Source organism: Phocoena sinus, chromosome 16 (assembly GCF_008692025.1).
Source record: "Phocoena sinus isolate mPhoSin1 chromosome 16, mPhoSin1.pri, whole genome shotgun sequence".
Classification (NCBI taxonomy): domain Eukaryota; kingdom Metazoa; phylum Chordata; class Mammalia; order Artiodactyla; family Phocoenidae; genus Phocoena; species Phocoena sinus.
In genome coordinates, this window is record NC_045778.1 from 82,509,185 (window position 1) to 82,524,447 (window position 15,263).

At 52.1% G+C, this 15,263-nt stretch overlaps 1 protein-coding gene across 10 annotated transcripts in view; it reads right to left on the reverse strand.

Annotated features, from left to right (window-relative positions):
• EBF3 (EBF transcription factor 3) overlaps nt 1–15,263 on the reverse strand; it is a 117,035-nt gene that overhangs the window by 35,968 nt on the left and 65,804 nt on the right. For all 10 annotated transcript variants that reach the window (XM_032607809.1, XM_032607807.1, XM_032607808.1 and 7 more), the window contains exon 7: nt 3,590–3,671. In XM_032607809.1, coding sequence (XP_032463700.1) covers nt 3,590–3,671 — 82 coding nt within the window. The remainder of the gene's footprint in view (nt 1–3,589; nt 3,672–15,263) is intronic.

Sequence of the window (15,263 nt, forward strand, 5' to 3'; positions counted from 1 at the left end):
CCCGCAGCGCCAATTACAGTTTAATCTCCTGTTATGCTAACAAGTGAATTCAATCCACAGAAATATTCTTCTCACCATTAGCTTCAGAGACACCCCTCCAGCCACTCACTTTAAAGCTATTTTGATTGATCTGTTCACATATTGATGAGATAGTTTATCTAATTAAAATGAGTTCACTGGAGACTGTCCTTCCTGGAAGAGTTGTGAGGATTCAGAGTTGCCCCCCTCCCAAAAAAAGGCTTCAGAAATCAGAAGCTGCTTCTGCTACCCACATCCTAGCATCAAATGATCCCTGGGTCAATGTCACAATTACATCCAACATCTGGTAATGAACGTTTTTGCATCTGAAAAGGCTGAGCTGGATAGGAATAAAATGGTTTCAGTTCAGGGAAAGTACCCTTTCTCAAGTTCATGGTGAAGGATGGCGAGGATGGCTAGCACCTGCTCTACCAAGGGAGTGTGATCCTGTTGGAGGGAAAGGCGGCGGCCCTGAGGTCCAGGTTCGGGGTGGGGGTGGCCAGGGAAGAGATGGGGGCCGGGCTCCCCCACATGCTCAGTGCGTCGCAGAAGTAAAAAAGGAAGTCACACTGGCAGGGACGGCCTTGAGGACCCCAGACGTCCTCCCAGGGGAGCTTGGAACAAGCACCCCAGAAATGGCACCCCCTACCTAACGGACCCAGGAAATAGGAAATTACACCGGCCTTGAGAGTTTCCTTGGACAGAGGCGGGTCTGTATACTGCATTATTTCCAGAATAGCTGGGGTAGCACAGATGTGAGCGCAGGTTCAGTCTGGGTCTTACATCAGGACCTGGGGGCCGGAGCCTGGATTTGGGGTGGAGAGAGCCTGGTTCTTTGCCACGTTTGGGCAGTGGAGAGGGCTGGCACCACCTAGAGAACCACGACCCCACGGAGAAAAGCTGGGCAGGAGGGTGGGCACACGTCAAGGCATGCCACGTATGGCGAGTTCAAAGCCACAGCTACAGTGGACCTCCGTTAATGACGAGCCAGACCAATGCAAGATGCTAATAACAGAGGAGAGTCGGGGGGAGGGGAGGCCAGGGGCTCATGGGAATTCTTCACTTTCTGTGAAATTTTTCTGTAAACCTAAATAAAACTGCTCTAAAAAAGAAAGTCTACTAGTTAAGAAAAAAAATGATACATAAAAGTGATTGTAAATAAATACGATTTTTTAAAAAGCAAAGCTGCACACTTATATGTAAATACATCTGGGAGTAACTGATTTTTTATAAAAATCTCAGGCCCCACAAGAAGCCTGTGAAGCAGGACCAGTACCCACTGCACCCACAGCCCCGCCAAGGAAGGGGACACCTTCCCAGATGACTCCCTCTGGCTGTGGGCATTGCCAAGATCGTTGAAGTCTCCACAACATCAGGCCCCTCTGTGCCTCAAAATAATGTCAGTGCCACCACCAGCATCCCCAGGTCCAGGCTCAGACGTCTCGGCATCATCTCTCTCAACTATCTCTGTTGCCCTAGCAGGGGTGGCTCTGACCCCACTCTGGGGCCACTACTCGCCTGGCAGCCTCTACGCAGGGGACGCAGGGCTGCCGGGGTCACAAAGGCACCCTCCTGGCAGCCTGTCCACCAGGCCCCGCCCTGGGTGCAGGGGGACCTCTACCGACACTTCCCCCGAACGGGGTGCAAAGACACAGGACTAACCCCGAGCCGCAGACTTGATTCTCTTTACATTCCTAGACCGTGAAAAGTTAAAGAAACAAGAAAGAGTAAAAATAAAAATAAAAAGGGACACTGTCGGGCTTCCCTAGTGGTGCAGTCGTTGAGAGTCCGCCTGCCGATGCAGGGGACACGGGTTCGTGCCCCGGTGCGGGAAGATCCCACATGCCGCGGAGCGGCTAGGCCCGTGAGCCATGGCCGCTGAGCCTGCGCGTCCGGAGCCTGTGCTCCGCAACGGGAGAGGCCACAGCAGTGAGGCCCGCGTAACGCAAAAAAAAAAGGGACACTGTCTTTGCTCTGTCGTCTCTATATAGGTCAGTCACCAAGGGAAAAGCATAGTTGAGCAGAGAAAGCAGACAAGCTGTGTTTGTTTCTCGGCCGGGCCAGCCCTGCGGTGCACCTACAGAAAGGTGCTGAGATCGTGGTGCCCGCTGGAAACGTCGTGTAAGCCCTGATCTAGTGTTAAGTCCAGTTAAACCTCCTGAGAGGCAGAGAGATTAGCTAAAGAGAGGGAGGAAGTCCTTCTAGTAACTGCGGGCTCCACCTGCGACCGACGCTGCCTCAGCCACTGGCGAGCCAGTGTGTGACCTCCACTCCGCTCGATGGATCAACGTGGAGCTTCACACAAGAGAAGCGGAAGTCCGCCCCACCGTCTGCAGGAGACACCGCCCCCAGGGTCAGGGCGTGACTGTCGGCGGGTCCACCGGCTCCACCGCTCTGACCGGCTGGGTGGATGTCAAGACAGATGTCACATTTCGCCTGAAGACTGAAGCATAACTTACATTTCTAAGAAAAAGCCTCGAGTGATTTGATGGTAAACTAGTCTAAATCCCATAGAAAAGCATTTGGTAACATCCAACCTAGCAGTGAGCTCCCAAATTCTTCTCTGGTGGGTACGGACCAGGAGCCACCCGGGTTTGGATTCCAGCCCAGATATTTTTACAATTAAAATCAGCAAAACAATCCGTCATGTTTGGTGAGCACGCTTCACCCCGAAGTCACCTCCTAGTCATTCACAAACAAAGGCAAGAAAACCATGACTGCATCAGAATTTAGCCCTGAGCCCAACTGGCTCTCCACGCCTCTCCTCAAGAGGAAATCCTCTGCTCTGAGGATAACTAACCAGAGGACTAACGTTAGCCTGGGTTCGGGAACACGGTCTAGCTCCGAGGTGTGGAATTAAGGAGGCGAGAACAGCCCAGCCTCAGGGGAGGGAAGCTGAGCTGGGGAAACATTCTGGAATTGGTAGAGGCCTGCATGGAACAGGTGCAGCCCCCTCAGTCCTGAGTACACCCCATATATTACCTAGCGGTCCTCCCCTACCACAGATCAATCCATCCCTAAGGAAGAGCTTCAGCGTGGGCTCCAGAGTCTAACCAAGCGAACAAGCATGAAGAGCCAGGTGCAGCTGAGGAAACAGACTAAATGAGATGCTAACCTTCTGAGGACTCTACTTGCAAAAATCCTAAAACAGTCATTTTGAAACACACCCACCGGACTCACCACGAGTGAATGTAAGACAGACTCCACCTTAACCCACAGCCCCGATCACTCTGATTTCGGGGTACCCCGCAGCCCGACACAGAGGGCCAGGGCGGTGTGCACTGCCCCAGGAGGCAGAGGCACACCCTGTCATCAGAGCAAAAGCGCAGGTCACGTTTCCAGAGCCAGCTCCACTTGGTCACGGGCCACGACTGGGCTCCATGACTCTGGCGGACTGAGGTGCCAGACCATTTCTAAAGCATTCGATTTAAATGCTCTTTCAAATGAACCCATCCTGGCTCATTTGCACCCAAAGCCCCTGAGAACTAAAGGTTGGTTTCCGAACAATTGCAACTTCAGGGAATTCAACTTTCACAGTGTTAAGTCTGGACCACGGTCCAGAATCGTGTACCTGGAATCTTCGCATGTCCCGAGGGTTGCCTGCATTCTTCAAACAGTTCTGATTGCACTTGAGGAAAAACTTTAGAAAGAATCTACAAAAATACAAAAAATGGATATTTGTTAGGGTTATCAGACAAAAGACACAGACTTTTTTTGAAAGACACTCTTGCATGGGGAGCCGACCCCCATACCACCTGCTGGCTGCCCTGTAGGGGGCGATAGGGAGAGAGAGAGAACTCGGAGAGGCCAGGCAGGCACCTCTGGGTCCACTGGCCACTGTGGAAGATCTCCACACAAGGAAGCAGTGACTTACATTTGCCTTGACACTGGGGGTTTCCAAGCTTTATAATAACAGCCGTGACTTAAATTGGCCATTTCTCACCTGGATCTTTGCACGACCATTAATCACTGAGGACCTGTCCACCCCAGGGAGGGCTGCCAGCTTCAGCAAATAAAAACACAGGATGCCTAGTTAAATTTGAATTTCAGATAAACAACGAATAATTTTTTAGGCTAGGCCTGTCCCAAAGCAAACCTATCCTAAAAAAAAAAACTGTTTCTCCGAAATTCAAATTTAACTGGACGCGCTGAATTCTACCTGGCAACTCAAGCCCAGGGGCCATCACTGCCTAGGTAAACACGCTTTTAAAGATGGGCTTTTCAAGTTACAATAGGTATGACTCCTAAGAGAAGATCTGGGGTGCTGTTTCAAGGGCAGCAACGACTGCTATGAAGTCGTTGGTTTTAAGGGACCTACGTGTGGTTTTAAGGGACCGATCAAGGCCCCCCCCACCCACCCCCCATGAGGCAAGGAAACTATCGCTTAGGGGGAGGGGACCAGGCGCTGCCCCGGTTGGAGGGGAGGCTAGTCGCAGTGCTGTTTCTGCTTCCCGCCCAGGCCTGGCCTTGTTCTGAAGCATGGCGTCTCAGGGGTCCTGACAGAGTGTTGAGATGCTGTGACAGAAACATCATCACCTGTCCTCCCCATTCCCGCGTGCTCTGTGACAAACATGGAAGCTCCGGCTCACAACAGGAACGCATGGACCCCGGGAGGTCTGGCTGCACCGCCAGCCACGGGAGAACAGGGGGTCTCGGCCCTGCACCAGCTCGGCTCGTCTGGAGAAGGCCGCCCACGTCCTGAGCCCAAAAAACCTGGGGCCTCTGGGCTGACACCCTGTCCACGAGGCTATCAACAAACGTCTCCTCTATCTTCTTTCCAAGTATCCTCTGTCCCACTGGTTGATGACTAATTTTTTATGAAGTTTCACACGACTTCCTTGACTTCAAGCGGACAGTCAAGGTTCCTTGTGGCTGATTATCATATCAGAAAATAAAAAGATTTGGGAGACTGAGATTCATGTCTCCAGCTGCATTCCCAACATACCCTGGACGACTTTCCACCAGGGCAGAGGAAAATCCGACTGATGGGAAAAAGAATAGTGGCCACTTAATTAAATTTCCTTACATCCCTCACGGCCTCACTATTTTAGGCCAGAATTTACATCTCTTATTAACTCGCCTCACCTATACACTTAGCTCGCCGCGCCTCCGAACACCATCTGCCATCAGCGTACAGGAAGCTGCCCGGCCGTCCACCCACCAATTTCTAACAACCACGGTGTAATTAAGCTCCACGCGCTCCGCAGCGAGGTAAATTAAGCGCACCTGCGGCCACCCCGGCCCAACCACATGAGGGCCTAACAAGGTGAGGGCGCCACAAAGTTATCGTCCTGTCAGGCAATTAGGTTCTCACTTTGGGGGCAGCCACATGGCGCAATTACGCCTCGCATTACCACCCAGCTGATCTCCAGGCAGGCGCCGGCCGGAGCCGCTCATCTGCACGGAGCCGACGGGGGGAGCTTTTGTGCGCTCTGATTTCTGCCCCCTCCAGAGGAGGTTTCCTTAAATTCCGTGACGTCTTTTCAGCCAGCGCTCACCCTTTCACCTCCCGGAGAGCAGAGCGGGCACTGAGCCTGAACGGCCCTCGCCGTGCATGGTCACTGTAGGCGTGAGCGGCCAGGCCCCCGTGGGCCTCCACTAGCGCCAGCTGCAGAAACGGGCAGAGTTGGGCGCTGGGCCCCTCACCACCCCGAGCATCTCGGGGTCAACTCCCCGGAGCAGCTGGGTGTGTGGGCACGCACACACACTTACACGTTTTGGGTGCGTAGGCAATGGTAGGGTTCTTTTCAAAGTTTCTCAAAACGCAGCGAGAGGACTCAGAAAGACCTGCAGGTCTGGAGCGTACGGCCCTACATAGCAGGGTCCCTCCCGGGCACTCGGGCCCCAATTACACAAACGAAATAAGGCCCAACGTGCGCGGGAACGGACGCAGGTTGGGCCCTTATGGAGGGAGAGGAGCCTTGCGCTTAGCTTTCACCCTCACTTCGGTTCCTCGAGGATTCAATCAGGCCTCCTCGAGGTGGGCGGCGCGGTCCAGCCAGCGCGTGGCTCCCGACCCCGCACACCGTCACATCCGGGGCGAGCGTGTGCCTCTGCTAGCAAGGGCTCGCTGGCGTTGGGGCGTTCGGGTAGGGTGAGAAAGGAACGCGGACGCGTGAAGTCAAATGGTAGTTCTCATCCTTTACTCAATTACCCTTTAATTGGCTTTTTTTCTAAGAAATATCTGACAGGCACTTTACATATCTCACTTCTAGCGTCTGGTACACAGAGGATTTAATACTCTTGTTATGAAAGGAAAAATCTTTCCTATGTCAGAAAATCTTTGGCTTCAACACCAACGAACTCTTTATCACTGCTAACCATGGATCTGCGGCTCGATGGCAAAGAGGCGATAAAAATTCTAACCTGTCATTAGTACATGACGCTTAATTGTGTACACTGTGCTCCCGGCTGCATCTGTTGGCCCGTCATCAAAATGACCATTATGTACACTAATTCCCTGACCCTGTCTTTATTTCCCTAAAGAGTCATCATCTTTCACAGTAGGTACCAGAGTAAATCAAGCTTGAAATATGGGCTTTATTTACTTGTTTCTCCCAGGCAGGAGGGGAAGCAGCAGCTCAGGGCAAACTGCTACACATCAGTCGAAACTCCCCAGTAACGTTCCGCTCGGAAACAGCGCACAAAATCCTGGAAAGTTCTCAGCAGCGATTAGAAGGGGGAAAGGTGTGATCTCATTACTTTGGAAGTCAGGTTTCCTCTTTTAGGGCGCGCGGGGATTAGCGGAGAAGCCACGTGGGTGACCTCCTTCGCTCTTAGGAGAGCTGGTAACAACAGGCTGCCTCTCCCGACTCCGGGGCACCCTGTGGAGACGGGCCCAGGGGCCCTCTGTCTGGCAGGCAGGGATGGGAGAGCTGCTGGGTCCAGACACTGAGAGCTTGAGCCTGAGCTGGAGACTCCCAAGGCCGCCCTCCCTTCTGCAGGGACAGTTATGCTCAGCAGAAAGTTCAGTCTGGTCTCGGGTAGCATTTGTGCCAGCATCCTCCCCAATAACGCCAGCGCCCCCCCAGAGTGCTCAGCGGCAGGACACGGGCGCCTTCAGCGGGGCTCGAACAGTAGGACTGACCGTGTTAGCTGGAGCCCACTCTGGGGGCTTATCACGCAATAAGGGGCAAGCCCTCACCTCAGCAACGGATTTCAAAGTCGGCTCCCCTTCTGTGTGTTTAAGCTATGAATTAGTTCATTTATATTTACTTTTATGAAGCTGATTAACCAGGGCTTCTCTATCTGATGAAAATCATTTTAATTGTAGTGTTAGGCTCCCGTGTAATATCCATTACGTTATGAACTGTTTAAATTCTACATGGGTATTGTGTAAATTGGCCCTTTGTGGGCCAGCAGGCAATTAGGACCAAACACTCTCCTTTAAGCGGCTACAGAACTTTGTGGTGTTGTTCAGGACAATCAGAAACAAAGGAGGCTGTTTAATTGTAATTTAATGGAATATCAAGGAGTCCGTGGCATTAGACGCTGGCAACAGAGAGCAGGAGAGAAAAATTAACTGCAATTATGTTTGATTAAAGCTATCCTTCTCAATAATCAGCGGTCCTGACAGGCCATGGGGCTCTAGTGGGTTCCAGGATGGCAAAAGGTGTTGAGCAATATTAGGGCCAATAAAGGGGGTATTAGCATCGCTAATTACAGCCCTGCAAAACCTGTAAAGGGGGCCTCTGTGTATTGTAATGTGTGAAGTAATTGGCCAAGGCCGTTATCAATTACATAAGGAATGAATTTGGTTTGTCAGAGAAAAGCTGACGAGATGCATCTCATCTGACACCGGCCCCTTCCCTCCTGTTTCCAGCAGCTAAGAACTTGCCCACTCTTATCCAAAGCTGCAACTTACCAATGGCCAAATCACTGATAAAATTATCTTGCCAGCAAGCGTTAGGTAATTAATACCACTCATCCTCGCCGCCTTCCCTGCCACTGCCGTTCCTCACCTAGCCGAAGCCACTAATCATGTAATAATGATTTCTTTCCCTCTGGTCAAAGGAGAAATGGATTGTCTCCTTAGAAATGCAGTGGGCTTGGCGTGCGCACCCTGGTGATTGAGGAGAAAAAGGAAACTTGGAGCTGTCTCAACGGCTGTTCTTTGCATGCGGCTATCACGTGTCTGAAGCTACCTATTCGCACGCAGCATCTCAGGGAACGCTATATGCAGAGATTTAAGAAAACTTCTTTAACTGTCGAGTTTTAGACTGTCTCGGGGCCTGGTCTTGCGGGTGCTTGGAAACAGGAGTGACCGCAAGCTTCAGGGCCATGAGGCTGCAAGCCGGAACGCCCAGGCGGGCCCCCTGAGCACGGGTGATGGGCACACCCAGGACAGAGCTCCGGCTTCCAGCAGCCCCTCCCGCATGTGAGCCCAGCCTCAGTCGGAGCGGCCACGGCCTCCTCTCCTGGCCCTCGATCACAAGTGACGTGGGAAACCTGAGTCCAGGGTCGAAAAGTATTGGTATCTGGGGCAGGGCTGGAGGTCCCGATTTTCCACCTTAAGGCTGAGCTCTTAACAAGCAGCAAACTAATGCCACTGGATAGGCCTCCGTGTCACCCACCAAAACTCCCAGAGCATTTGTGTGTAAATCACGGCGCTGACAGCTTCCGGGGTTCCGGGAAGGCAGGGACCCCATTCCTGATCGAGCCCCCATGTCTTTAGTTACCGCATCCAGGACGCAAATCCAGGAGGCTCTTTTCATACCTAATAACCTTGACAAGGAAGAGTGAGTAGAGAGAAGCGGCCAGAAGACGCAGCTGGGAAAGTCGCCACCCTCTGGTGGCTGCCAGGGGCTGCGGGGCTGGGGAAGTGCCTGATGGGCACGGGGTCTCCTTTTGCGGGGGGGGGGGGGGGGGGGGGGGGGGGGGGGGGCGGGTGACAGAAATGTTTGGAAGGAGACGGTGGTGGCTGCACAGCCCTGCGACTGGGCTGAACACCGCTGAACCGTTCCCCTGAAAGCGGGTAACTTCGTGTGCCGCCCACCTCGCTTCCGTTCGCCACCACAGCGAGGAGGTCCCCGTCCAAAGGGACGAGAAGCCCCACAGGGCAGCGGCCCCTCTCGCGGTGTCGGCCGCTGGGGCCGCTACTGCCCTCTTGAAGGGAAATAGTGAAAGAGTCAAATTAAAAGATAGAACCTTTAAGAGACTTTTCCCTGACTGATAAGGGAGTGACCGGTGGTGGAGTGCTTGCCTCCAAGTCCCGGCTAATTACTGGGAAGTCCCTGAAAGCAGTGGCCGCAGCTGTGGTGTGCGCCGGGCCATCAGTCGCTGCGGTATTGATTACTGAGCAATCCTAGCCGATCGGCTTCTGGGGCTCAGAGACAATGTGCTTCCTTCAGAAAACCTGTAATGAGCAGTTCCTATACACGAGTACACCCTGCTGACATCAGATCTGTGCACTGAGATAGTACACAGGTCAATACGTATCGGATTTCCAAACTGCGAGGGTCTTAATGTCAGGCCTCTCTTTTTCTCCCACTCCTGCCATTAGCTATGACTGGGCTCACGTCCTGTAATGCCACACGGGAGGGAAAATCTGCTCCATTAGTCTGATTTATTCTTCAAATATGCCATGACAAATTGCTTTAACACCAGACTTATTAAATTCTTGTACATTTCAAGTTATGGGTCTCATATACTTGTAGTGCCTGCATGACGTCATCAGGAAGGGGCCAGAGGGGGGACGGGACTGAATTTTACAGCTGGGCCCAGATGGCCTTTGTGAGGGGCCTCCCTCCCGGGCAAGAGGGCTGGGGCTGCCCGACTCCCCACTGCGGGTTCCTGGTCCCCGTGGGCGCCGTCCCCCGGCACGCATGATATCCTGCATGTAAATGCAGATAGAGGAGGATTTGAAAATATCCACGGCTTGACTCGCGGTTCAACAATTACTGGCCTTTGTCTGGAGGTTCCCGCTCTACTGTAGCAGAGGCTGTCTCTAGTGGACCGGGGCTATTTTACTTTCCCTCGCTGCAGTAACCGCACCGCATTAACAATATTTGTACTACAATCGCCAAGGGACCCACTTCCCAGATTCTATCACTTCTTTATCTCCTGACAAATACCTCACTATCGAACATTATTAGGTTTAGAAAATTAACCCTTCGAGGTCCACAGCCACGCCAGGCCCCGCCGTCCCGCCAACGAGCCTTATCGCTAAATTTCTGCCATAATGGTTTCTCGTCTCATCACAGTTCCAGCAGCGGCTGTCAAGAGGCGCTTACAGATACCGTGATCTTGTACTTGTGCAATGATTCTCATTAAAATGATGCCAAGGAGATCTGATGGGATTTAACAGCTTTGCCGGCCAGTTCAATCTCCACGCCCATGACAGATCCTGCCGAGCCCTCCTCTTGGAGAAATGTGTACGACTCGACTCGCGTTAAACTTTTCTGGGTGGCTTTAACGTGTTCAGATAAGTAAAACCCAGGTAGACGTTCTCGAAGCAAACGCGTGCCCAAGCCCTGCGCTGTTCCGTTACCCTCCCTGGCTTGCTGTCAGGATTCTAGTTAGTATTTTCTGTAACTGCTCCTGATAGCTCGTGATAGTTTTGATAAGGTTATCTGTTTAAAAGAAGTCAACGCGCAACACAAAAGAAATGTGAAGTGCGCTATATTTACACCAGGGTTCTTGTTTCAAGTGCCTATCTTCCTTTCTCCCCCTTTACCTATTTCTCTGTTTCTAATGGGCGATGCGGCATTGACATTATTTCCCCAGCAGATCATTCGCCCCGTCAATCAGTCTGTATTTTGTCTTTCGCTGCGGGCTCATTAAAACAGCTTCCTCACTCCCTCTGGACACTGCTCTCTATTTGCCAGCTCTGATCACGAAGCTCCTTATTTAAGAAAAATGCCAGCATCACTTGTCTCACATCAGATGCACCCCCTGACTTGTTGCCAGCTCCAGGGGAGACTTTTACAGAGACTTCGTGTGCAGAGATTAAGTGCCTATGCTTATCCGAACTTAGGGTTTCAAACCTCTCCCACCGAACGGGTGTGCGTTTGGAGGGATCTGAAGATAAGATCACCCTTCTTGCCGCTCTGATTTCTGTCGGCAGCGGAGAGCATCCTCAAAACAAACACGAGGTTTTTTTGTTTGGGGTTTATCCCCCCCCAATCTCCAAGTGGGAAAGACCTTGTTCGTGTTTTCCTATTCAGACACACGTTTTCCTCGTCCATGCCAGCTTGCTTAATTAAGAACCATCATCTTCGTGGGCTGAATTATTAATAAAAAGAAAAAAATCACATGTTAAATCAGGCCTGTGCGTGCACACAGGACACCAGTGTCGAACCTGCCTACGCCGGCCTCTCTAGCCTTTTAGGTCCTGATTAAAAACTTATTAAAACATTATAAATGATTAACGGGAGCCCAGCTCTGAGTGGCAATTATTAGTTTTAATGCAGGTAACGCAGCTTAATGAGGGGCACATGTGTGCAAAGCTTTACCTTCATTACTCCTGCGTGTCAACAAATACAAGAGAAATGTGTGTCCGGGTCATCCATTACTTGAAACAGCACCGAGCCTTCCCTCTTCCCCTCCCTTTGTTGATGAGCCAGGAGCCGTAAATTAAGCCCTTTCTGTGGCTCAGGGAAGAACCAAGGTGTTCAAATCACGGTCCCGCCTGCCCAGCTCCCCACGCCTCCGTACAGCCCTGTGTGTGAATATTACTGCACAGATTCTCTTTCCTGGAGCCCTTCGTCACGTGGGAATTTCGCACTGGAATTGCTGCAGGTTGTCATTGTCTCGGCTTGGAAACAAGAGCTCCTGACACTCAGAGCCGATTGGGCGTCTTTGCTTTCCAGTTTGGAAACGTTCGTGGAGGAGTTCCACTCCATCCTGCCAGCGCCGCATTCATGATACGTGGTTTCCCTAAATATCTGGACGTGGTGCGTCCTAAGTGCCCGTGTCCTGGCGTGCAGGGATCGCGCACACCCGTGTCCCCCCCTGGCCAGAAAGGCGCTCTCAGGCTGCACCGCAGAAACACAAGGAAATGCCCGTTGGCGGGCGCCCGGCTGCAAGGCGGAGATGTCGGGGCGAGCCCGGGCTGGGGAAGAGGCTGGATGCTGAAGAGACGCAAGTACGATGCTGAGAGTGGGGAGCCCGCATCGCTTCGCCCGCCCCACCTGGGCCCCTCGGGCCGGGCCAGCGTGCAGCCCACAGCCGGGAGCGGGCGGCTCGGCCCAAGTTCCCAGTCACCTTTTATTCTCTGTTTTTGTGACAAGCAGTCAGACCCGGGCTGATCTCCACTATCTGTTTGAAGAGTATTCAGGACTATTTGCATCACTTTATCGCTAATGTATAATATATGGCTTTAAAGTGGGCCCAAGCACTGTCTTGTTACCGAGCATGAGAAAAGTAAGGGCAATAAAGATACATCAGCCGTCTCAAGCACAGCGGCTATCATGCAAGCGAGAAAGGTTGCTGCTTCGAGTTGAGGCAACCTTTCTGCCTAAGACAATGGAAGAGCAAAGAAAATGTCAAATCAAGAAAAGCTGGATTTAGAGATGAGGCGGCCCAGAGTGACGCTGGTGCCATATTTTGTGAAACTATAATGCTGTTGGCAGCAAAGACCCGTGTTTCTGATTCATCTAGGGCCGCATGGCAAAGCCTTGTCAGCCTGTGCAAGGCATAAATAATTCAGGGTGAGAGACGGCAATTACAGGGCCCTGCACAAGCAAAATGAATATTTTATGAGGACTAAAACTGCTCTGGAATGAATCACACACACGGCGTCGCACACACATGGCAAGGGGCTCACACATGGCAGCCCCAAGAACAGAGAAGCGCGGCCCTCATCTCCTTCCAGGCTGTGGACTGGAAACCCAGCGGATGGTAATCAGCGAACACAAAAAAGCCTCCCCCCCCCCACCCCCACCCCCACCCCTCGCCTGGCCGGGGCTGCCGGCTCCCACGCTCCCGAGAGATGCTCGGCCCCTAAAACGCCCGGCAGGGAGGCCGGAGACCCTTGACTGATACACCCCACAAGTCTGATGTTAAGTGCCTAGTTCTGAACGAGCATGGTGGGCTTGCTTATTGTTTCAGTTGTTCAAACTATTGCTAGGCGTCAGCTGGGAACCTTCCATTGGTGAGCAGGTGATCGGGATGCCGGTCCAAGGGGAAAAAACAGCTCTGTTGTCCTGGATGAAACTGAAGAGAGCTGAGGTAGGCGGGGCCGCGTGAGTCCGGTGAGCGTTACCCTCACCGCCCCAACTCCCCGCCTGGGTTCTCATTTCCTTCCCAGGTGAAGCACGTTCTGCGGCTCTGCCTCTGTCTTCTGGACCCGAATCCTACGGGATCCAGGTCACCTCACAGGAGGGCCGGGACCACGGCTTTTTATGTCCAAACTCGCACGTAGAAGTTGCTCTCCTCGCTTTGAAAAGCGGTACCCTGCTAATGGGGGTAGGATTATGGCAAAAGAGATCTTAAAAGGCTGAAAGGATGGTTTCATCTGTTACATTTCCTCCAAAAAATGCTCCTGAACTGCTAGGAACAAATAACAACATTGTTCACAAGGCCGAGGAGGCCAGTCCCACTGGTGAATGGCCATTGTGTTTGTCCAGCTACTGATACCTGGGCTTTTGTGGAGGAAAGAAGGCCGGGGGCTGTGACATCAACACAGCACAAGTGTCCCTCTGTGCAGACACCCCGAGAGGGTCCTCACCGTGGTGGAAACCAAACACCAGATCCCTCAGAGAAGGATTTTCTTTAAATCCAACTCCAATGCATTGTTTATGAAAACAAGGCTATTAGGTATATTAATAATTTGATAAATAGGGATTTGCCCTTAATTATTCATGAAGAACATTTGGCAACAGTAAAATTATATTCACAGAACAGGTTTATAAACCAGCTAATTATAAATTAAGTATGCAAGAGAAAATTGCTAACCTTGAAATTAAAATATTTTATGATTCTGCAATTACAAAAAAAAAAAAAAAGGTAGAGAATGATCAAAACCCCAGTGTGAGCAGAGAGTACACAGGACCCTGCAGATGACACAGTGTGGGCTGGGGGAGTGACAGCAGAAAACATGGGCCAGGAAAAGTGCCTCCACCTCCCCCTGCAGCCCTAGGAGTGGAGGTGGCCTCCAGGCAGCACCACTCTGCTTGTTCTGCTCAACTGCAACTCGCCAAGAGGAGAAGCTGACAGAACCAGCATCCATCCCGACAAGGCAGCTTAGCATCCTCAGGAAGGCCCTGCCTGCTCTCTGCAAAGGACACGGTGTGTCCCCTCTGCCTGCTGTCCAGCCCGGGCACGTGGACAGGCCAGCGTGTTCCCATCACTGTGCTCGGGACCCCCAAGGAAGCCCCCGAACGCCCCTCTGACCCCCCACTTCACTACCCTCCTACTGGGGCGGGCTCCACACTGAGCTGGGGGTCCAGAGGGACAATATTGGTGCTGATGTCAGAGAGGCCCGCAGTACCGCCGGTCCCCACTAGAGGGCTTCTCATGGCGGCGTCAGTGGGGAGCAGGCAGATGCCCCGGTGCTGCCGGGATGCAAACAAACTTGGGACCAATCTTCCTCTGAGCTGGGTCATCCCAGCTCACTCTCTGACTCTTCCAGAGGACTTCATGGTCAGAGGGCTCTGTCCACACCCACCCACGGCCTCCGCAGCGCAGCCCCCCCCCCCCCACGCCCCCGGAGCTAAACGCCAGAAGCACACCCCTGGTGAGTTTCACAAACATTTCCCTTTCCTCATCTGATAAGAAAAGATACAGCAAAGCTCGCTGGTGGGATGAATTGGGAGATTGGGATTGACAATATATACACTAATATATATAAAATAGATAACCAATAAGAACGTGCTGTAGAAAAAAAGATTCTAAACTTCTAAAAAAAAAAGACACAGCAAAGCTTTCCTTCACCTTTTCACGACTAGATATCCTCACCCTTAATTTGAGCAGATGTCAAAAGAATTAAGGAAAGTGACAGGATGAATTAATTTCTTTTTTAAAAGAAAGAAGCAAAAAGACATATTCCTTAACTTCTCTCCCCCTGGCTTTGCCCCATGTGCTGAAAAGGCAGCCTGCAAGGCTCGGAGGGCACAGGGGCCAGCCCTGCCTCTGACGCCCTCAGACGCGCTCGCTCAGATTCCACGTGCTGTCTTCCCTCTCCCGAAACAGAGAGAAAATGAGCAAAATCCACTGAAGTGCCGTTGCCTCTTTTTGCTTATGAAGAGTCTTGACTTCCCCGAGAGTCAAAAGCCCCGTTAATTGCTCCCGTCGCAAAGACTACG